At 40.7% G+C, this 25,955-nt stretch overlaps 1 protein-coding gene across 1 annotated transcript in view; it reads right to left on the bottom strand.

The window, feature by feature from the left end:
* The window catches only part of LOC139419172 (bifunctional heparan sulfate N-deacetylase/N-sulfotransferase 4-like), a 77,343-nt gene that overhangs the window by 9,872 nt on the left and 41,516 nt on the right, over positions 1–25,955 (bottom strand). The window contains exons 9-11 of the mRNA XM_071169164.1: positions 13,759–13,941; positions 13,490–13,586; positions 5,809–5,932 (exon numbers count right to left, since the gene is read on the bottom strand). Coding sequence (XP_071025265.1) covers positions 5,809–5,932; positions 13,490–13,586; positions 13,759–13,941 — 404 coding nt within the window. The remainder of the gene's footprint in view (positions 1–5,808; positions 5,933–13,489; positions 13,587–13,758; positions 13,942–25,955) is intronic.

Here is a 25,955-nt window from a genome sequence, read left to right as displayed (position 1 = left end):
TATCATAGATATATAGTAACATAGATTACCAGTCTCTTCCCTGGTGGTAGTTGTATCATAGATATTTAATAACATAGATTACCAGTCTATTCCCTGGTTGTAGTTGCATCATAGATATATAGTAACGTAGATTACCAGTCTATTCCCTGGTGGTAGTTGTATCATAGATATATAGTAACATAGATTACCAGTCTATTCCCTGGTGGTAGTTGCATCATAGATATGTAGTAACGTAGATTGCCAGTCTATTCCCTGGTGGTAGTTGTATCATAGATATATAGTAACATAGATTACCAGTCTATTCCCTGGTGGTAGTTGCATCATAGATATATAGTAACATAGATTACCAGTCTATTCCCTGGTGGTAGTTGTATCATAGATATAAAACAAAATAGATTACCAGTCTATTCCCTGGTGGTAGTTGCATCATAGATATATAGTAACATAGATTACCAGTCTATTCCCTGGTGGTAGTTGTATCATAGATATATAGTAACATAGATTACCAGTCTATTCCCTCGTGGTAGTTGTATCATAGATATGTAATAACATAGATTACCAGTCTATTCCCTGGTGGTAGTTGTATCATAGATATGTAATAACATAGATTACCAGTCTCTTCCCTGGTGGTAGTTGTATCATAGATATATAATAACATAGATTACCAGTCTCTTCCCTGGTGGTAGTTGTGTCCTAGATATATAATAACATAGATGACCAGTCTATTCCCTGGTGGTAGTTGTATTATAGATATATAGTAATGTAGATTACCAGTCTATTCCCTGGTGGTAGTTGTATCATAGATATATAACAACATAGATTACCAGTCTATTCCCTGGTGGTAGTTGTGTCCTAGATATATAATATCATAGATTACCAGTCTATTCCCTGGTGGTAGTTGTATAATATATATATAATATCATAGATTACCAGTCTATTCCCTGGTGGTAGATGTATCATAGATATATAATAACATAGATTACCAGTCTATTCCCTGGTGGTAGTTGTATTATAGATATATAGTAATGTAGATTACCAGTCTATTCCCTGGTGGTAGTTGTATCATAGATATATAACAACATAGATTACCAGTCTATTCCCTGGTGGTAGTTGTGTCCTAGATATATAATATCATAGATTACCAGTCTATTCCCTGGTGGTAGTTGTATCATAGATATATAACAACATAGATTACCAGTCTATTCCCTGGTGGTAGTTGTATTATAGATATATAGTAATGTAGATTACCAGTCTATTCCCTGGTGGTAGTTGTATCATAGATATATAACAACATAGATTACCAGTCTATTCCCTGGTGGTAGTTGTGTCATAGATATATAACAACATAGATTACCAGTCTATTCCCTGGTGGTAGTTGTGTCCTAGATATATAATATCATAGATTACCAGTCTATTCCCTGGTGGTAGTTGTATAATATATATATAATATCATAGATTACCAGTCTATTCCCTGGTGGTAGTTGTATCCTAGATGTATAATATCATAGATTAACAGTCTCTTCCCTGGTGGTAGTTGTATCATAGATATATAATAACATAGATTACCAGTCTATTCCCTGGTGGTAGTTGTATCATAGATATATAATAACATAGATTACCAGTCTATTCCCTGGTGGTAGTTGTATCATAGATATATAGTAATGTAGTTTACCAGTCTATTCCCTGGTGGTAGTTGTATCATAGATATATAGTAACATAGATTACCAGTCTATTCCCTGGTGGTAGTTGTATAATATATATATAATATCATAGATTACCAGTCTATTCCCTGGTGGTAGTTGTATCATAGATATATAGTAACATAGATTACCAGTCTCTTCCCTGGTGGTAGTTGTATCATAGATATTTAATAACATAGATTACCAGTCTATTCCCTGGTTGTAGTTGCATCATAGATATATAGTAACGTAGATTACCAGTCTATTCCCTGGTGGTAGTTGTATCATAGATATATAGTAACATAGATTACCAGTCTATTCCCTGGTGGTAGTTGCATCATAGATATGTAGTAACGTAGATTGCCAGTCTATTCCCTGGTGGTAGTTGTATCATAGATATATAGTAACATAGATTACCAGTCTATTCCCTGGTGGTAGTTGCATCATAGATATATAGTAACATAGATTACCAGTCTATTCCCTGGTGGTAGTTGTATCATAGATATAAAACAAAATAGATTACCAGTCTATTCCCTGGTGGTAGTTGCATCATAGATATATAGTAACATAGATTACCAGTCTATTCCCTGGTGGTAGTTGTATCATAGATATATAGTAACATAGATTACCAGTCTATTCCCTCGTGGTAGTTGTATCATAGATATGTAATAACATAGATTACCAGTCTATTCCCTGGTGGTAGTTGTATCATAGATATGTAATAACATAGATTACCAGTCTCTTCCCTGGTGGTAGTTGTATCATAGATATATAATAACATAGATTACCAGTCTCTTCCCTGGTGGTAGTTGTGTCCTAGATATATAATAACATAGATGACCAGTCTATTCCCTGGTGGTAGTTGTATTATAGATATATAGTAATGTAGATTACCAGTCTATTCCCTGGTGGTAGTTGTATCATAGATATATAACAACATAGATTACCAGTCTATTCCCTGGTGGTAGTTGTGTCCTAGATATATAATATCATAGATTACCAGTCTATTCCCTGGTGGTAGTTGTATAATATATATATAATATCATAGATTACCAGTCTATTCCCTGGTGGTAGATGTATCATAGATATATAATAACATAGATTACCAGTCTATTCCCTGGTGGTAGTTGTATTATAGATATATAGTAATGTAGATTACCAGTCTATTCCCTGGTGGTAGTTGTATCATAGATATATAACAACATAGATTACCAGTCTATTCCCTGGTGGTAGTTGTGTCCTAGATATATAATATCATAGATTACCAGTCTATTCCCTGGTGGTAGTTGTATCATAGATATATAACAACATAGATTACCAGTCTATTCCCTGGTGGTAGTTGTGTCCTAGATATATAATATCATAGATTACCAGTCTATTCCCTGGTGGTAGTTGTATAATATATTTATATAATATCATAGATTACCAGTCTATTCCCTGGTGGTAGTTGTATCCTAGATATATAATATCATAGATTAACAGTCTCTTCCCTGGTGGTAGTTGTATCATAGATATATAATAACATAGATTACCAGTCTATTCCCTGGTGGTAGTTGTATCATAGATATATAATAACATAGATTACCAGTCTATTCCCTGGTGGTAGTTGTATCATAGATATATAGTAATGTAGTTTACCAGTCTATTCCCTGGTGGTAGTTGTATCATAGATATATAGTAACATAGATTACCAGTCTATTCCCTGGTGGTAGTTGTATAATATATATATAATATCATAGATTACCAGTCTATTCCCTGGTGGTAGTTGTATCATAGATATATAGTAACATAGATTACCAGTCTCTTCCCTGGTGGTAGTTGTATCATAGATATTTAATAACATAGATTACCAGTCTATTCCCTGGTTGTAGTTGCATCATAGATATATAGTAACGTAGATTACCAGTCTATTCCCTGGTGGTAGTTGTATCATAGATATATAGTAACATAGATTACCAGTCTATTCCCTGGTGGTAGTTGCATCATAGATATATAGTAACGTAGATTGCCAGTCTATTCCCTGGTGGTAGTTGTATCATAGATATATAGTAACATAGATTACCAGTCTATTCCCTGGTGGTAGTTGCATCATAGATATATAGTAACATAGATTACCAGTCTATTCCCTGGTGGTAGTTGTATCATAGATATAAAACAACATAGATTACCAGTCTATTCCCTGGTGGTAGTTGCATCATAGATATATAGTAACATAGATTACCAGTCTATTCCCTGGTGGTAGTTGTATCATAGATATATAGTAACATAGATTACCAGTCTATTCCCTCGTGGTAGTTGTATCATAGATATGTAATAACATAGATTACCAGTCTATTCCCTGGTGGTAGTTGTATCATAGATATGTAATACCATAGATTACCAGTCTCTTCCCTGGTGGTAGTTGTATCATAGATATATAATAACATAGATTACCAGTCTCTTCCCTGGTGGTAGTTGTGTCCTAGATATATAATAACATAGATGACCAGTCTATTCCCTGGTGGTAGTTGTATTATAGATATATAGTAATGTAGATTACCAGTCTATTCCCTGGTGGTAGTTGTATCATAGATATATAACAACATAGATTACCAGTCTATTCCCTGGTGGTAGTTGTGTCCTAGATATATAATATCATAGATTACCAGTCTATTCCCTGGTGGTAGTTGTATAATATATATATAATATCATAGATTACCAGTCTATTCCCTGGTGGTAGATGTATCATAGATATATAATAACATAGATTACCAGTCTATTCCCTGGTGGTAGTTGTATCATAGATATATAACAACATAGATTACCAGTCTATTCCCTGGTGGTAGTTGTGTCCTAGATATATAATATCATAGATTACCAGTCTATTCCCTGGTGGTAGTTGTATCATAGATATATAACAACATAGATTACCAGTCTATTCCCTGGTGGTAGTTGTGTCCTAGATATATAATATCATAGATTACCAGTCTATTCCCTGGTGGTAGTTGTATAATATATATATAATATCATAGATTACCAGTCTATTCCCTGGTGGTAGTTGTATCCTAGATATATAATATCATAGATTAACAGTCTCTTCCCTGGTGGTAGTTGTATCATAGATATATAATAACATAGATTACCAGTCTATTCCCTGGTGGTAGTTGTATCATAGATATATAATAACATAGATTACCAGTCTATTCCCTGGTGGTAGTTGTATCATAGATATATAGTAATGTAGTTTACCAGTCTATTCCCTGGTGGTAGTTGTATCATAGATATATAGTAACATAGATTACCAGTCTATTCCCTGGTGGTAGTTGTATAATATATATATAATATCATAGATTACCAGTCTATTCCCTGGTGGTAGTTGTATCATAGATATATAGTAACATAGATTACCAGTCTCTTCCCTGGTGGTAGTTGTATCATAGATATTTAATAACATAGATTACCAGTCTATTCCCTGGTGGTAGTTGCATCATAGATATATAGTAACGTAGATTACCAGTCTATTCCCTGGTGGTAGTTGTATCATAGATATATAGTAACATAGATTACCAGTCTATTCCCTGGTGGTAGTTGCATCATAGATATATAGTAACGTAGATTGCCAGTCTATTCCCTGGTGGTAGTTGTATCATAGATATATAGTAACATAGATTACCAGTCTATTCCCTGGTGGTAGTTGCATCATAGATATATAGTAACATAGATTACCAGTCTTTTCCCTGGTGGTAGTTGTATCATAGATATAAAACAACATAGATTACCAGTCTATTCCATGGTGGTAGTTGCATCATAGATATATAGTAACATAGATTACCAGTCTATTCCCTGGTGGTAGTTGTATCATAGATATATAGTAACATAGATTACCAGTCTATTCCCTCGTGGTAGTTGTATCATAGATATGTAATAACATAGATTACCAGTCTATTCCCTGGTGGTAGTTGTATCATAGATATGTAATAACATAGATTACCAGTCTCTTCCCTGGTGGTAGTTGTGTCCTAGATATATAATAACATAGATGACCAGTCTATTCCCTGGTGGTAGTTGTTTCATAGATATATAGTAACATAGATGACCAGTCTATTCCCTGGTGGTAGTTGTTTCATAGATATATAGTAACATAGATTACCAGTCTATTCCCTGGTGGTAGTTGTTGGTGTTGAAGAACTGGACCTCTCCATACGTCTTGTTGCTGGGGAAGCTGCTAGAGATGGAAGGATGCATCAGGAGGAAGAGGCAGAGCTCTGTTGTTCCTGGAAAAGAGGAATCTGGACATTATTCAGGGAAAGAGGAGAGAAATCTGTTCATCAAGGAACACTGAGGTTACTATAGGTCAGAGGAGTGTGTGTGTGTGTGTGTGTGTGTGTGTGTGTGTGTGTGTGTGTGTGTGTGTGTGTGTGTGTGTGTGTTTGTGGTTGCAGGGTTCAGTATCTAACGAGGAAGAAACATTTGACACCAAACAAGGTGCACTGACTGAGCTTTACACTCTCTACTACTCTCTCTCTCTCTCTACTACTCTCTCTCTCTACTCTCTCTCTCTACTACTCTCTCTATCTACTCTCTCTCTCTCTACTACTCTCTCTCTCTCTACTACTCTCTCTCTCTACTACTCTCCCTCTCTACTCTCTCTCTCTCTCTACTCTCTCTCTCTCTACTACTCTCCCTCTCTACTACTCTCTCTCTCTCTACTACTCTCTCTCTCTACTACTCTCCCTCTCTACTCTCTCTCTCTCTACTACTCTCTCTCTCTACTACTCTCTCTCTCTACTACTCTCCCTCTCTACTACTCTCTCTCTCTACTACTCTCTCTCTCTACTCTCTCTCTCTACTACTCTCTCTCTCTACTACTCTCCCTCTCTACTCTCTCTCTCTCTACTACTCTCTCTCTCTACTACTCTCCCTCTCTACTCTCTCTCTCTCTACTACTCTCTCTCTCTACTACTCTCTCTCTCTACTACTCTCCCTCTCTACTCTCTCTCTCTCTACTACTCTCTCTCTCTACTACTCTCTCTCTCTACTCTCTCTCTCTACTACTCTCTCTCTCTCTCTCTCTCTCTCTCTCTCTCTCTCTCTCTACTACTCTCTCTCTATTACTCTCTCTCTCTACTACTCTCTCTCTCTACTCTCTCTCTCTCTACTACTCTCTCTCTATTACTCTCTCTCTCTCTCCCTACTCTCTCTCTCTACTACTCTCTCTCTCTACTCTCTCTCTACTACTCTCTCTCTCTCTCTCTCTCTACTACTCTCTCTCTCTACTCTCTCTCTCTACTACTCTCTCTCTCTACTCTCTCTCTCTCTCCCTACTCTCTCTCTACTACTCTCTCTCTACTCTCTCTCTCTCTACTACTCTCTCTCTACTACTCTCTCTCTCTCTACTACTCTCTCTCTACTACTCTCTCTCTACTACTCTCTCTACTCTCTCTCTCTCTACTCTCTCTCTCTCTACTACTCTCTCTCTCTACTCTCTCTCTCTCTACTACTCTCTCTCTCTACTACTCTCTCTCTCTCTACTACTCTCTCTCTCTACTACTCTCTCTCTCTACTACTCTCTCTCTCTACTACTCTCTCTCTCTACTACTCTCTCTCTCTACTCTCTCTCTCTACTCTCTCTCTCTCTACTACTCCCTCTCTATTACTCTCTCTCTCTCTACTCTCTCTCTACTCTCTCTCTCTCTACTACTCTCTCTCTATTACTCTCTCTCTCTACTACTCTCTCTCTACTACTCTCTCTCTCTACTACTCTCTCTCTATTACTCTCTCTCTCTACTACTCTCTCTCTCTACTACTCTCTCTACTCTCTCTCTCTCTACTACTCTCTCTCTCTCTACTACTCTCTCTCTACTACTCTCTCTCTCTCTCTCTCTCTCTCTACTACTCTCTCTCTACTACTCTCTCTCTCTCTCTACTACTCTCTCTCTCTACTACTCTCTCTACTCTCTCTCTCTACTACTACTCTCTCTCTCTCTACTACTCTCTCTCTCTACTACTCTCTCTCTCTCTACTCTCTCTCTCTCTACTACTCTCTCTCTCTACTACTCTCTCTCTCTCTCTACTACTCTCTCTCTCTACTACTCTCTCTCTCTACTACTCTCTCTCTCTCTACTCTCTCTCTCTACTACTCTCTCTCTACTACTCTCTCTCTCTCTCTACTCTCTCTCTACTACTCTCTCTCTCTCTACTACTCTCTCTCTATTACTCTCTCTCTCTACTACTCTCTCTCTCTACTCTCTCTCTATTACACTCTCTCTCTACTACTCTCTCTCTCTACTACTCTCTCTCTCTACTACTCTCTCTCTCTACCACTCTCTCTCTCTCTACTCTCTCTCTCTCTACTACTCTCTCTCTATTACTCTCTCTCTACTACTCTCTCTCTCTACTACTCTCTCTCTCTACTCTCTCTCTCTCTACTACTCTCTCTCTATTACTGTCTCTCTCTCTCTACTACTCTCTCTATTACTCTCTCTCTCTACTACTCTCTCTCTCTCTATTACTCTCTCTCTCTACTCTCTCTCTCTCTACTACTCTCTCTCTCTACTACTCTCTCTCTACTACTCTCTCTATCTACTCCCTCTCTCTCTACTACTCTCTCTCTCTCTACTACTCTCTCTCTCTACTCTCTCTCTCTCTACTACTCTCTCTCTCTACTCTCTCTCTACTCTCTCTCTCTCTACTACTCTCTCTCTACTCTCTCTCTCTCTACTACTCTCTCTCTATTACTCTCTCTCTACTACTCTCTCTCTACTCTCTCTCTCTCTACTCTCTCTCTCTACTACTCTCTCTCTACTACTCTCTCTATCTACTCTCTCTCTCTCTACTACTCTCTCTCTCTCTACTCTCTCTCTCTACTACTCTCTCTCTCTACTCTCTCTCTCTCTACTACTCTCTCTCTCTACTCTCTCTCTCTCTACTCTCTCTCTCTCTACTACTCTCTCTCTCTACTCTCTCTCTCTCTACTACTCTCTCTCTATTACTCTCTCTCTCTACTACTCTCTCTCTACTCTCTCTCTCTACTACTCTCTCTCTCTACTACTCTCTCTCTACTACTCTCTCTATCTACTCTCTCTCTCTCTACTACTCTCTCTCTCTCTCTACTACTCTCTCTCTACTACTCTCTCTCTACTACTCTCTCTCTACTACTCTCTCTCTCTACTACTCTCTCTCTCTCTACTACTCTCTCTCTCTACTATCTCTCTCTCTACTACTCTCTCTCTCTACTCTCTCTCTCTCTACTCTCTCTCTCTACTACTCTCTCTCTCTACTCTCTCTCTCTACTACTCTCTCTCTCTACTACTCTCTCTCTCTACTACTCTCTCTCTACTACTCTCTCTCTCTCTCTACTACTCTCTCTCTATTACTCTCTCTCTCTCTACTACTCTCTCTCTCTACTCTCTCTCTATTACTCTCTCTCTCTACTACTCTCTCTCTCTACTACTCTCTCTCTCTACTACTCTCTCTCTCTACTACTCTCTCTCTACTCTCTCTCTCTCTACTCTCTCTCTCTCTACTACTACTCTCTCTCTCTCTACTACTCTCTCTCTCTACTCTCTCTCTCTCTACTACTCTCTCTCTATTACTCTCTCTCTCTCTACTACTCTCTCTCTCTACTCTCTCTCTCTCTACTACTCTCTCTCTCTACTACTCTCTCTCTACTACTCTCTCTATCTACTCTCTCTCTCTACTACTCTCTCTCTCTCTCTACTACTCTCTCTCTCTACTACTCTCTCTCTCTACTACTCTCTCTCTACTACTCTCTCTCTCTCTACTACTCTCTCTCTCTCTACTACTCTCTCTCTCTACTCTCTCTCTCTCTACTACTCTCTCTCTCTCTACTCTCTCTCTCTCTACTCTCTCTCTCTACTACTCTCTCTCTCTACTCTCTCTCTCTCTACTACTCTCTCTCTATTACTCTCTCTCTCTACTACTCTCTCTCTCTCTCCCAAGGTTGATGCACTGAGCTTTACCCTCTCTACTACTCTCTCTCTCTACTACTCTCTCTCTCTCTACTACTCTCTCTCTACTACTCTCTCTCTACTACTCTCACTCTCTCTACTACTCTCTCTCTCTACTACTCTCTCTCTACTACTCTCTCTCTCTACTATTACTCCCTCTCTCTCCCCCCCCTCTCCCTGTCTCTCCCTGTCTCTCAATTCAATTCAATTAAATTTGCTTTATTTGCGTGATGCGACAATGTACATATTGTAGCAACAATAACCAAGTCTCTCTCTCTCTCATTATCTCTCTCTTCTCTTCTCTGCTCTTCTCTTCTCTTGTCTTCTCTTGTCTCTGTAATCTCTCTAATCTCACCAGGTGAACAATGAGAGAGACAGTGAAGGAGAGGTCAAGAGAGAGAGACAGAAAGAGAGAGAGAGAGAGAGAGACAGAGAGAGAGAGAGAGAGACAGAGAGAGAGAGACAGAGAGAGAGAGAGACAGAGAGAGAGAGAGAGAGACAGAGAGAGACAGAGAGAGAGAGAGAGAGCGAGAGAGAGACAGAGAGAGAGAGAGAGAGACAGAGAGAGACAGAGAGAGACAGAGAGAGACAGAGAGAGAGAGAGAGAGACAGAGAGAGAGAGAGAGAGACAGAGAGAGAGAGAGAGAGAGAGAGAGAGAGAGAGAGAGAGAGAGAGAAAGATACTAACTCAGAGATGTTAAATATATCTTCCTTGTCAAACGCCTGCTGTCGCTATGGGCCCCTAACAACGACCCCCTGGCCAATCAGGGAGTAGATGTGACTCTGGTACCAAGCAGCCAAAGTGCAGTGCGTGCGTGCGTGCGTGCGTGTGTGTGTGTGTGTGTGTGAGTGTGTGTGTGTGTATTAATGTGTGTGTGTGTGTGTATTAAGTGATGCAGGGGTCAGCTGTTTGTTCACCCGCTCGCAATTGCTAATAACTCAAACGGCCGACTGTGATAAAATGAGAATCTGAGACCCTAACCTGCTAATATAGAAAATACACTGTGAATCTGAGACCCTAACCTGTTAATATAGAAAACACACTGTGAATCAGAGACCCTAACCTGCTAATATAGAAAATACACTGTGAATCTGAGACCAGACCCTAACCTGCTAATATAGAAAACACACTGTGAATCTGAGACCCTAACCTGCTAATATAGAAAACACACTGTGAATCTGAGACCCTAACCTGCTAATATAGAAAACACACTGTGAATCTGAGACCCTAACCTGTTAATATAGAAAACACACTGTGAATCAGAGACCCTGACCTGTTAATATAGAAAACACACTGTGAATCTGAGACCCAGACCCTAACCTGCTAATATAGAAAATACACTGTGAATCTGAGACCCTAACCTGCTAATATAGAAAATACACTGTGAATCTGAGACCAGACCCTAACCTGCTAATATAGAAAACACACTGTGAATCAGAGACCCTAACCTGCTAATATAGAAAATACACTGTGAATCTGAGACCAGAACCTAACCTGCTAATATAGAAAACACACTGTGAATCTGAGACCCTAACCTGTTAATATAGAAAACACACTGTGAATCTGAGACCCTAACCTGCTAATATAGAAAACACACTGTGAATCTGAGACCCTAACCTGCTAATATAGAAAATACACTGTGAATCTGAGACCCAGACCCTAACCTGCTAATATAGAAAATACACTGTGAATCTGAGACCCTAACCTGCTAATATAGAAAATACACTGTGAATCTGAGACCAGACCCTAACCTGCTAATATAGAAAACACACTGTGAATCTGAGACCCTAACCTGTTAATATAGAAAACACCCTGTGAATCAGAGACCCTAACCTGCTAATATAGAAAACACACTGTGAATCTGAGACCCAGACCCTAACCTGCTAATATAGAAAATACACTGTGAATCTGAGACCCTAACCTGCTAATATAGAAAATACACTGTGAATCTGAGACCAGACCCTAACCTGCTAATATAGAAAACACACTGTGAATCTGAGACCCTAACCTGTTAATATAGAAAACACACTGTGAATCTGAGACCCAGACCCTAACCTGTTAATATAGAAAATACACTGTGAATCTGAGACCCTAACCTGTTAATATATAAAATACACTGTGAATCTGAGACCCTAACCTGTTAATATAGAAAACACACTGTGAATCTGAGACCCTAACCTGTTAATATAGAAAACACACTGTGAATCTGAGACCCTAACCTGTTAATATAGAAAACACACTGTGAATCTGAGACCCAGACCCTAACCTGTTAATATAGAAAATACACTGTGAATCTGAGACCCTAACCTGTTAATATATAAAATACACTGTGAATCTGAGACCCTAACCTGTTAATATAGAAAACACACTGTGAATCTGAGACCCTAACCTGCTAATATAGAAAACACACTGTGAATCTGAGACCCTAACCTGCTAATATAGAAAACACACTGTGAATCTGAGACCCTAACCTGTTAATATAGAAAACACACTGTGAATCTGAGACCCTAACCTGTTAATATAGAAAACACACTGTGAATCTGAGACCCTAACCTGCTAATATAGAAAACACACTGTGAATCTGAGACCCTAACCTGTTAATATAGAAAACACACTGTGAATCTGAGACCCTAACCTGTTAATATAGAAAACACACTGTGAATCTGAGACCCTAACCTGCTAATATAGAAAACACACTGTGAATCTGAGACCCTAACCTGCTAATATAGAAAACACACTGTGAATCTGAGACCCAGACCTGTTAATATAGAAAACACACTGTGAATCTGAGACCCAGACCCTAACCTGCTAATATAGAAAACACACTGTGAATCTGAGACCCTAACCTGCTAATATAGAAAACACACTGTGAATCTGAGACCCAGACCCTAACCTGCTAATATAGAAAACACACTGTGAATCTGAGACCCTAACCTGTTAATATAGAAAACACACTGTGAATCTGAGACCCAGACCTGTTAATATAGAAAACACACTGTGAATCTGAGACCCAGACCCTAACCTGCTAATATAGAAAACACACTGTGAATCTGAGACCCTAACCTGCTAATATAGAAAATACACTGTGAATCTGAGACCCTAACCTGCTAATATAGAAAACACACTGTGAATCTGAGACCAGACCCTAACCTGCTAATATATAAAATACACTGTGAATCTGAGACCCTAACCTGCTAATATAGAAAACACACTGTGAATCTGAGACCCTAACCTGCTAATATAGAAAACACACTGTGAATCTGAGACCAGACCCTAACCTGCTAATATATAAAATACACTGTGAATCTGAGACCCTAACCTGCTAATATATAAAATACACTGTGAATCTGAGACCCTAACCTGCTAATATAGAAAACACACTGTGAATCTGAGACCAGACCCTAACCTGCTAATATAGAAAACACACTGTGAATCTGAGACCCTAACCTGCTAATATAGAAAACACACTGTGAATCTGAGACCAGACCCTAACCTGCTAATATAGAAAACACACTGTGAATCTGAGACCCTAACCTGCTAATATAGAAAACACACTGTGAATCTGAGACCCTAACCTGCTAATATATAAAACACACTGTGAATCTGAGACCCTAACCTGCTAATATAGAAAACACACTGTGAATCTGAGACCCTAACCTGCTAATATATAAAACACACTGTGAATCTGAGACCCTAACCTGCTAATATAGAAAATACACTGTGAATCTGAGACCCTAACCTGCTAATATAGAAAACACACTGTGAATCTGAGACCAGACCCTAATGTTCTCTCTATTCAAGCCGTGGATATAACTAGTGTGTGTGTGTGTGTGTTTGTGCATATTTGTGTGTGTGTGTACCTGTCTTCTGTGGTCCGATGACGAGAGCCTTGGGCAGCCTACCACAGGTCTTCTCCTTGGACCAGATGTCTCTGTGCCTCTTGTCATCACACGGGTTCTACAGAGAGAGAAAGACACACACACACACACACACACACACACACACACACACACACACACACACACACACACACACACACACACACACACACACACACACACACACACACACACACACACACTCTGTGTTTCTGGGCCAGTTGTAGAGGAGGTCAGGGGTTAGAGGTTACCTGCCAGAGAGGCTGTCTCTGCTGCGGGAACAGGGTGAAGTATCTTTGGGCCAGCTGCAGAGGAGGTAGAGTGTCTAGCTGGAGGTGTGTCCAGGTAGAGAGGAAGTCAGCCAGGTGGAGGAATGTGTACAGACCCAGACGGTCATTGCCGTAGTTTGACAGGTGGGTCATAAACACACTTATCTGGAAGGGGGGGAGGACACACAGGAAGAAGGAAGTTGACTCCACTGTTGAATTCAACAACTATTTCCTCATCATCTGAATGTAGAAGTCCTAGTTCACCCTGTGATGGTCCCTTCCTCCTGAAGTCTACTCTACTCCCCACTCATCATCTGAATATAGAAGTCCTAGTTCACCCTGTGATGTTCCCTTCCTCCTGAAGTCTACTCTACTCCCCACTCATCATCTGAATATAGAAGTCCTAGTTCACCCCGTGATGTTCCCTTCCTCCTGAAGTCTACTCTACTCCCCACTCATCATCTGAATGTAGAAGTCCTAGTTCACCCTGTGATGTTCCCTTCCTCCTGAAGTCTACTCTACTCCCCACTCATCATCTGAATATAGAAGTCCTAGTTCACCCTGTGATGTTCCATCTGAATGTAGAAGTCCTAGTTCACCCTGTCATGTTCCATCTGAATATAGAAGTCCTAGTTCACCCTGTGATGTTCCCTTCCTCCTGAAGTCTACTCTACTCCCCACTCATCATCTGAATATAGAAGTCCTAGTTCACCCTGTGATGGTCCCTTCCTCCTGAAGTCTACTCTACTCCCCACTCATCATCTGAATATAGAAGTCCTAGTTCACCCTGCAATGTTCCCTTCCTCCTGAAGTCTACTCTACTCCCCACTCATCATCTGAATATAGAAGTCCTAGTTCACCCTGTGATGTTCCCTTCCTCCTGAAGTCTACTCTACTCCCCACTCATCATCTGAATATAGAAGTCCTAGTTCACCCTGTGATGTTCCCTTCCTCCTGAAGTCCTAGTTCACCCTGTGATGTTCCCTTCCTCCTGAAGTCTACTCTACTCCCCACTCATCATCTGAATATAGAAGTCCTAGTTCACCCTGTGATGTTCCCTTCCTCCTGAAGTCTACTCTACTCCCCACTCATCATCTGAATATAGAAGTCCTAGTTCACCCTGTGATGGTCCCTTCCTCCTGAAGTCTACTCTACTCCCCAATCATCTAAAACCATTGGATCGGTGTCGGGATGGTTTGAGGGAGTCATCGCCTTGTAAATGCATGAAGGGAAGTGAAAAAAGGGCACACTTCTGGAGAAAGGAACAATAGTTGGGACCCAAACCCTGTGTCCCGCCCTGACCTTAGAGATCCTTTTTATGTCTCTTTGTTGGTTTAGTCAGGGCGTGAGTTGGGGTGGGCATTCTATGTTTTGTGTTTCTATGTTTTCTATTTCTGTGTTGTTTGGCCGGGTGTGGTTCTCAATCAGAGGCTGTCGTTGTCTCTGATTGATTGAGAATCATACTTAGGCAGCCCTTTTCCCACCTGTGTTTTGGCCGGGTATGGTTCTCAATCAGAGGCAGCTAGCTGTCTATCGTTGTCTCTGATTGAGAATCATACTTAGGTAGCCTTTTCCCACCTGTGTTTTGTGGGTAGTTGTTTTCTGTTTTTGTGTTTCTGCACCAGACAGAACTGTTTTGGTTTCGTTCGTTCTCTATTCGTTCTCTATTCCGTGTTCAGTTCTTTTAATAAATCATGAACACTTACCACGCTGAGCTTTGGTCCACTTCTTCATGCAACAATGACACTAACACCCTGACCGCAACTACAGACCGCAACTACAGACTGTAAACTACAGACTAACTACAGACTGTAAACTACAGACTGTAAACTACAGACTGTAACTACAGACTGTAACTACAGACTAACTACAGACTAACTACAGACTGTTAACTACAGACTGTAACTACAGACTGTAACTACAGACTATCTACAGACTGTAAACTACAGACTAACTACAGACTAACTACAGACTGTAAACTACAGACTGTAATCTACACACTGTAACTACAGACTAACTACAGACTGTAAACTACAGACTAACTACAGACTGTAAACTACAGACTAACTACAGACTGTAAAATACAGACTAACTTCAGACTAACTACAGACTGTAAACTACAGACTATCTACAGACTGCAACTACAGACTGTAAACTACAGACTGTAAACTACAGACTAACTACAGACTGTAAACTACAGACTGTAAACTACAGACTAACTACAGACTGTAACTACAGACTGTAACGACAGACAAACTACAGACTTTTAACTACAGACTAACTACAGACTAACTACAGACTAACTAAAGACGGTAAACTACAGACTAACTACAGACTGTAAACTACAGACTAACTACAGACTAACTACATACTAACTACAGACTATCTACAGACTAACTACAGACGGTAAACTACAGACTGTAACTACAGATGGTAAACTACAGACTAACTACAGACTAAATACAGACTGTAAACTACAGACTATCTACAGACTGTAAACTACAGACTGTAACTACAGACGGTAAACTACAGACTAACTACAGACTAACTACAGACTGTAAACTACAGACTGTAAACTACAGACTGTAACTACAGACTGTAAACTACAGACTAACTACAGACTAACTACAGACTGTTAACTATAAAAGGTAATCTACAGACTAACTACAGACTGTAAACTACAGACTATCTACAGACTGTAAACTACACTGTAACTACAGACGGTAAACTACAGACGGTAAACTACAGACTATAAACTACAGACTAACTACAGACTAACTACAGACTAATTACAGACTAACTACAGACTAACTACAGACTGTAAACTACAGACTAACTACAGACTAACTACAGACTGTAAACTACAGACTAACTACAGACTAACTACAGACTAACTACAGACTCTAAACTACAGACTAACTACACACTGTAAACTACATACTAACTACAGACTAACTGCAGACAAAGTACAGACAAACTACAGACAAACTACAGACTGTAACTACAGACTAACTACAGACTAACTACAGACCAACTACAGACCAACTACAGACTGCAACTAGAGCCTTTTTGCAGATCTCCTAACAGCTCCCAGATGGCAGCAGAGAAACAGAGACTAAGTGAAGTCAGAGTGGGAGAAGAGTGTGCGTGTGTGTGTGTGTGTGTGTGTGTGTGTGTGTGTGTGTGTGTGTGTGTGTGTGTGTGTGTGTGTGTGTGTGTGTGTGTGTGTGTGTGTGTGTGTGTGTGTGTGTGTGACAGAAGCCTCTCTTTAATGCTGAGGGTTGCCGTACATACAAACAGAGAGTTTGATGGATCAGAGAACCGATCCGGAATACAGATCACACAAGAATACTGATGGGGTAGTGTGTGTGTGTGTGTGTGTGTTTATGTGTGTTTAGGTGTGTGTGTGTGTGTGTGTTTAGGTGTGTTTGTATGTGTGTGTTTAGGTGTGTTTGTATGTGTGTGTTTAGGTGTGTTTGTATGTGTGTGTTTAGGTGTGTGTGTGTGTGTGTCTGTGCCAAAAGAGCATCTGCCACTATAAAGGGATAGTTGACCACAGTAACATACTGTATCTGATATTAAAGGGACAGTTGACCACAGTAACATACTGTATCTGATATTAAAGGGATAGTTGACCACAGTAACATACTGTATCTGATATTAAAGGGACAGTTGACCACAGTAACATACTGTATCTGATATTAAAGGGACAGTTGACCACAGTAACATACTGTATCTGATATTAAAGGGATAGTTGACCACAGTAACATACTGTATCTGATATTAAAGGGATGGTTGACCACAGTAACATACTGTATCTGATATTAAAGGGGTAGTTGACATAAATCACACCGTAACATACTGTATCTGATATTAAAGGGATAGTTGACCACAGTAACATACTGTGTCTGATATTAAAGGGATAGTTGACATAAATCACACCGTAACATACTGTATCTGATACTAAAGGGATAGTTGGCCACAGTAACATACTGTATCTGATATTAAAGAGATAGTTGACATAAATCACACCGTAACATACTGTATCTGATATTAAATCGATAGTTGACCACAGTAACATACTGTATCTGATATTAAAGGGATAGTTGACCACAGTAACATACTGTATCTGATATTAAAGGGATAGTTGACCACAGTAACATACTGTATCTGATATTAAAGGGATAGTTGACCACAGTAACATACTGTATCGGATATTAAAGGGATAGTTGACCACAGTAACATACTGTATCTGATATTAAAGGGATAGTTGACCACAGTAACATACTGTATCTGATATTAAAGGGATAGTTGACCACAGTAACATACTGTATCTGATATTAAAGGGATAGTTGACCTAAATCACACCGTAACATACTGTATCTGATATTACAGGGATAGTTGACCACAGTAACATACTGTATCTGATATTAAAGGGATAGTTGACCACAGTAACATACTGTATCTGATATTAAAGGGATAGTTGACCTAAATCACACCGTAACATACTGTATCTGATATTAAAGGGATAGTTGACCACAGTAACATACTGTATCTGATATTAAAGGGATAGTTGACCACAGTAACATACTGTATCTGATATTAAAGGGATAGTTGACCACAGTAACATACTGTATCTGATATTAAAGGGATAGTTGACCACAGTAACATACTGTATCTGATATTAAAGGGATAGTTGACCTAAATCACACCGTAACATACTGTATCGGATATTAAAGGGATAGTTGACCACAGTAACATACTGTATCTGATATTAAAGGGATAGTTGACCACAGTAACATACTGTATCTGATATTAAAGGGATAGTTGACCACAGTAACATACTGTATCTGATATTAAAGGGATAGTTGACCTAAATCACACCGTAACATACTGTATCTGATATTAAAGGGATAGTTGACCACAGTAACATACTGTATCTGATATTAAAGGGACAGTTGACCTAAATCACACCGTAACATACTGTATCTGATATTAAAGGGATAGTTGACCACAGTAACATATTGTATCTGATATTAAAGGGGTAGTTGACCTAAATCACACAGTGACATACTGTATCTGATATTAAAGGGGTAGTTGACCTAAATCACACAGTGACATACTGTATCTGATATTAAAGGGATAGTTGACCACAGTAACATACTGTATCTCATATTAAAGGGATAGTTGACCACAGTAACATACTGTATCTGATATTAAAGGGACAGTTGACCACAGTAACATACTGTATCTGATATTAAAGGGATAGTTGGCCACAGTAACATACTGTATCTGATATTAAAGGGATAGTTGACATAAATCACACCGTAACATACTGTATCTGATATTAAAGGGGTAGTTGACCTAAATCACACCGTAACATACTGTATCTGATATTAAAGGGATAGTTGACCACAGTAACATACTGTATCTGATATTTAAGGGATAGTAAAGGGATAGAACTATCTCCCTCTGCACTGAGCCACATCTCTCTCCCTCTGCACTGAGCCACATCTCTCTCTCTCTCTGCACTGAGCCACATCTCTCTCTCCCTCTGCACTGAGCCACACCTCTCTCTCCCTCTGCACTGAGCCACATCTCTCTCTTCCTCTGCACTGAGCCACATCTCTCTCCCTCTGCACTGAGCCACATCTCTCATCCTCTGCACTGAGCCACATCTCTCTCTCTCTGGACTGAGCCACATCTCTCTCTCTCTGCACTGAGCCACATCTCTCTCTCTCTGCACTGAGCCACATCTCTCTCTCTCTGCACTGAGCCACATCTCTCTCTCTGCACTGAGCCACCTCTCTCTCTCTGCGCTGAGCCACACCTATCTCTCTCTGCACTGAGCCACATCTCTCTCTCTCTCTGCACTGAGCCACATCTCTCTCTCTCTGCACTGAGCCACATCTCTCTCTCTCTCTCTGCGCTGAGCCACACCTCTCTCTCTCTGCACTGAGCCACATCTCTCTCTCTCTCTGCACTGAGCCACATCTCTCTCTCTCTGCACTGAGCCACATCTCTCTCTGTCTCTCTGCACTGAGCCACACCTCTCTCTCTCTCTCTGCACTGAGCCACATCTCTCTCTCTCTCTGCACTGAGCCACATCTCTCTCTCTCTGCACTGAGCCACATCTCTCTCTGTCTCTCTGCACTGAGCCACACCTCTCTCTCTCTCTCTGCACTGAGCCACACCTCTCTCTCTCTCTGCACTGAGCCACATCTCTCTCTCTGCACTGAGTCACACCTCTATCTCTCTGCACACCTCTATCTCTCTGCCACATCTTTCTCTCTCTCTCTCTCTGCACTGGGCCACATCTCTCTCTCTCTCTTTGCGCTGAGACACACCTCTCTCTCTTTCTCTCTCTCTCTCTCTCTGCACTGATCCACATCCCTCCCTCCCTCCCTCCCTCTTTTTCAAACATATATACAGTATATTTATCTTCTACCTCTCTCTCTCATTCTTTTTCTCCCCCTCCCGCTCTCCCTCCCTCCCTCCCTCCCTCCCTCCCTCCCTCCCTCACATGGTTAGCAGATGACTGGTAGGTCCAGAACATCAAATCACATCCGACTTTATAGGTCACATGGTTAGCAGATGACTGGTAGGTCCAGAACATCAAATCACATCCGACTTTATAGGTCACATGGTTAGCAGATGACTGGTAGGTCCAGAACATCAAATCACATCCGACTTTATAGGTCACATGGTTAGCAGATGACTGGTAGGTCCAGAACATCAAATCACATCCGACTTTATAGGTCACATGGTTAGCAGATGACTGGTAGGTCCAGAACATCAAATCACATCCGACTTTATAGGTCACATGGTTAGCAGATGACTGGTAGGTCCAGAACATCAAATCACATCCGACTTTATAGGTCACATGGTTAGCAGATGTTATTGGTCACATGGTTAGCAGATGACTGGTAGGTCCAGAACATCAAATCACATCCGACTTTATAGGTCACATGGTTAGCAGATGACTGGTAGGTCCAGAACATCAAATCACATCCGACTTTATAGGTCACATGGTTAGCAGATGACTGGTAGGTCCAGAACATCAAATCACATCCGACTTTATAGGTCACATGGTTAGCAGATGACTGGTAGGTCCAGAACATCAAATCACATCCGACTTTATAGGTCACATGGTTAGCAGATGACTGGTAGGTCCAGAACATCAAATCACATCCGACTTTATAGGTCACATGGTTAGCAGATGACTGGTAGGTCCAGAACATCAAATCACATCCGACTTTATAGGTCACATGGTTAGCAGATGACTGGTAGGTCCAGAACATCAAATCACATCCGACTTTATAGGTCACATGGTTAGCAGATGACTGGTAGGTCCAGAACATCAAATCACATCCGACTTTATAGGTCACATGGTTAGCAGATGACTGGTAGGTCCAGAACATCAAATCACATCCGACTTTATAGGTCACATGGTTAGCAGATGACTGGTAGGTCCAGAACATCAAATCACATCCGACTTTATAGGTCACATGGTTAGCAGATGTTATTGGTCACATGGTTAGCAGATGTTATTGGTCACATGGTTAGCAGATGTTATTGGTCACATGGTTAGCAGATGTTATTGGTCACATGGTTAGCAGATGTTATTGGTCACATGGTTAGCAGATGTTATTGGCCTTTCTAGGGAGTTTTTCCTAGCCACCGTGCTTCTACACCTGCATTGTTTGCTGTTTGGGGTTTTAGGCTGGGTTTCTGTACAGCACTTTGAGATATCAGCTGATGTACGAAGGGCTATATAAATACAGATGTTATTGGTCACATGGTTAACAGATGTTATTGGTCGCATGGTTAGCAGATGTTATTGGTCACATGGTTAGCAGATGTTATTGGTCACATGGTTAGCAGATGTTATTGGTCACATGGTTAGCAGATGTTATTGGTCACATGGTTAGCAGATGTTATTGGTCACATGGTTAGCAGATGTTAATGGTCACATGGTTAGCAGATGTTATTGGTCGCATGGTTAGCAGATGTTATTGGTCACATGGTTAGCAGATGTTATTGGTCACATGGTTAGCAGATGTTAATGGTCACATGGTTAGCAGATGTCATATGTCACATGGTTAGCAGATGTTATTGGTCACATGGTTAGCAGATGTTATATGTCACATGGTTAGCAGATGTTATTGGTCACATGGTTAGCAGATGTTATTGGTCACATGGTTAGCAGATGTTATTGGTCACATGGTTAGCAGATGTTATTGGTCACATGGTTAGCAGATGTTAATGGTCACATGGTTAGCAGATGTTATATGTCACATGGTTAGCAGATGTTATTGGTCACATGGTTAACAGATGTTATTGGTCACATGGTTAGCAGATGTTATTGGTCACATGGTTAGCAGATGTTAATGGTCACATGGTTAGCAGATGTTAATGGTCACATGGTTAGCAGATGTTATATGTCACATGGTTAGCAGATGTTATTGGTCACATGGTTAACAGATGTTATTGGTCACATGGTTAGCAGATGTTATTGGTCACATGGTTAGCAGATGTTAATGGTCACATGGTTAGCAGATGTTATTGGTCACATGGTTAGCAGATGTTATTGGTCACATGGTTAGCAGATGTTATTGGTCAAATGGTTAGCAGATGTTATTGGTCACATGGTTAGCAGATGTTATTGGTCACATGGTTAGCAGATGTTATTGGTCACATGGTTAGCAGATGTTATTGGTCACATGGTTAGCAGATGTTAATGTGAGTGTAGCGAAATGCTTGTGCTTCTAGTTCCGACAATGCAGTAATAACCAACAAGTAATCTAACTAACAATTCCACAACTACTACCTCATACACACAAGTGTAAAGGGATAAAGAATATGTACATAAAGATATATGAATGAGTGATGGCCGAGCGGCATAGGCAAGATGCAGTAGATGGTATAGAGTACAGTATATACATATGAGATGAGTAATGTAGGGTATGTAAACATTATATAAAGTGGCGTTATTTAGTGTCAAGTGATACATTTATTACATGCAGTTTTTAATTATTAAAGTGGCCAGAGATTTGAGTCAGTATGTTGGCAGCATCCACTCAATGTTAGTGATGGCTGTTAAACAGTCTGATGGCCTTGAGTTTTTCAGTCTCTCGGTCCACGGTTTGTATTACTAGAATTTCAGATCAATTATATTCATTATTTAAATCCTTATTATTAGAATGTCATATAAAGTATAAAGACTATAAATGATAGGCTAGTGTGTGTTGCTAAAATAGACCTGATGATGTAATTCCAACTAATGGAAACAACAGTTAGAAAGAACAAACTTGACCACCATTTTGTTTAGTTTTGTTGTTTTTTGTATAAAATCAATCACCTTTTTCCAAACCCTTTCTACAGTAAGACCCTACGAGTCAACCGTTTTACTGTAAATACCCTACCAGTCAAACCCTTTCTACTGTAAATACACTACCAGTCAAACCCTTTCTACTGTAAATAGAAAGGAACAGTGGGTAAACTGGTCTAGGAACAGTGGAACAGTGGGTTAACTGGTCTAGGAACAGTGGGTAAACTGGTCTAGGAACAGTGGAACAGTGGGTTAACTGGTCTAGGAACAGTGGAACAGTGGGTTAAACTGGTCTAGGAACAGTGGAACAGTGGGTTAACTGGTCTAGGAACAGTGGGTTAACTGGTCTAGGAACAATGGGTTAACTGGTCTAGGAACAGTGGGTTAACTGGTCTAGGAACAGTGGAACAGTGGGTAAACTGGTCTAGGAACAGTGGAACAGCTGGTTAACTGGTCTAGGAACAGTGGGTTAACTGATCTAGGAACAGTGGGTTAACTGGTCTAGGAACAGTGGGTTAAACTGGTCTAGGAACAGTGGGTTAACTGGTCTAGGAACAGTGGTTTAACTGGACTAGGAACAGTGGGTTAAACTGGTCTAGGAACAGTGGAACAGCTGGTTAACTGGTCTAGGAACAGTGGGTTAACTGGTCTAGGAACAGTGGGTTAACTGGTCTAGGAACAGTGGGTAAACTGGTCTAGGAACAGTGGAACAGCTGGTTAACTGGTCTAGGAACAGTGGGTTAACTGGTCTAGGAACAGTGGGTTAACTGGTCTAGGAACAGTGGGTTAACTGGTCTAGGAACAGTGGGTTAACTGGTCTAGGAACAGTGGGTTAAACTGGTCTACGAACAGTGGGTTAACTGGTCTAGGAACAGTGGGTTAACTGGTCTAGGAACAGTGGGTTAACTGGTCTAGGAACAGTGGGTTAACTGGTCTAGGAACAGTGGGTTAACTGCCTTGTTCAGGGGAACAGTGGGTTAACTGGTCTAGGAACAGTGGGTTAACTGGTCTAGGAACAGTGGGTTAACTGGTCTAGGAACAGTGGGTTAACTGGTCTAGGAACAGTGGGTTAACTGGTCTAGGAACAGTGGGTTAACTGGTCTAGGAACAGTGGGTTAACTGGTCTAGGAACAGTGGGTTAAACTGGTTAACGAACAGTGGGTTAACTGGTCTAGGAACAGTGGGTTAACTGGTCTAGGAACAGTGGGTTAACTGGTCTAGGAACAGTGGGTTAACTGCCTTGTTTAGGGGAACAGTGGGTTAACTGGTCTAGGAACAGTGGGTTAACTGGTCTAGGAACAGTGGGTTAACTGGTCTAGGAAAAGTGGGTTAACTGGTCTAGGAACAGTGGGTTAAACTGGTCTACGAACAGTGGGTTAACTGGTCTAGGAACAGTGGGTTAACTGGTCTAGGAACAGTGGGTTAACTGATCTAGGAACAGTGGGTTAACTGGTCTAGGAACAGTGGGTTAACTGGTCTAGGAACAGTGGGTTAACTGCCTTGTTCAGGGGCTGAACGACAGATCTTTCCCTTGTCGGCTCAGAGATTCGATCTTGCAACTTTTAAGTCATTAGTCCAACGCTCTAACCACTAGGCTACCACCCGCCACTACTCACTGTTTAGCACATGGCCTCTCATGTGATTCCTTAAAGAGATGGGTGGGGCTAAAGCTTTAGAGGGTGTGAACGATTCTGAATGGGTGGGGCTAAAGCTTTAGAGGGTGTGAACGATGCTGAATGGGTGGGGCTAAAGCTTTAGAGGCAGAAAAGCAGAATAACTTTCCCACTGTTCCTCAAAAAGGCAGTGTATGATATACCATTTTGTAGCTCTGAGTCTCTACTTTTATCCAGTGTAAAAAAAACGAATTTAATATTTTGCTACATAAGACCGATTTGAGTCGGTCAGTCACATATTATGGCAAGAACAGCTCAGATAAGCAAAGAGAAACAACAGTCCATCATCACTTTAAGACAGGAAGGTCAGTCAATACGGAACATTTCAAGAACGTTTAAAGTTTCTTCAAGTGCAGTCGCAAAAAAATATTTATTTGATGAAACTCTCATGAGTTCTCACATTTTGTCCAGGAAGAAGTCTAAAGGGGTTTGAATTTGTTGTTGCCTAATAGCTTTTTGGTAGGTTTCCACACTACTTTCCTTCCATCTATAGCATTTCTTAATGTTATTCAGCTCCTTTGGCTTTGATGCCTCATGATTGAGTATTGCTCTGTTCAAGTAGACTGTGATTTTGCTGTGGTCCGATAGGGGTGTGAGTGGACTGACTGTGAACGCTCTGAGAGACTCTGGGTTAAGGTCAGTGGGCTGACTGTGAACGCTCTGAGGGACTCTGGGTTGAGGTCGGTGATAAAGTAGTCTACAGTACTACTGCCTAGAGATGAGCTATAGGTGTACCTACCATAGGAGTCCCCTCGAAGCCTACCATTGACTATGTACATACCCAGCGTGCGACAGAGCTGTAGGAGTTGTGACTCATTTTTGTTGGTTATGTTGTTGTAGTTGTGCCTAGGGGGGCATATGGGGGAGGGAATGCTGTCACCTCCAGGTAGGTGTTTGTCCCCCTGTGTGCTGAGGGTGTCAGGTTCTTGTCCAGTTCTAGCATTTAGGTCGCCACAGACTAGTACATGTCCCTGGGCCTGGAAATGATTGATTTCCCCCTCCAGGATGGAGAAGCTGTCTTCATTAAAGTATGGGGATTCTAGTGGGGGGATATAGGTAGCACACAGGAGGACATTTTACTCTGTTGAGATCATTTCCTTTTGAATTTCTAGCCAAATGTTCCTGTTTTGCTCAATACCAAATCTCTCTCTCTCTCTCTCTCTTTCTCTGTCTCT

The sequence above is a fragment of the Oncorhynchus clarkii genome, chromosome 10 (genome assembly GCF_045791955.1).
Source record: "Oncorhynchus clarkii lewisi isolate Uvic-CL-2024 chromosome 10, UVic_Ocla_1.0, whole genome shotgun sequence".
NCBI lineage: Eukaryota > Metazoa > Chordata > Actinopteri > Salmoniformes > Salmonidae > Oncorhynchus > Oncorhynchus clarkii.
The sequence above is the reverse complement of the archived record's forward strand: the minus strand, read 5'-3'. Positions and strand labels throughout refer to the sequence as shown.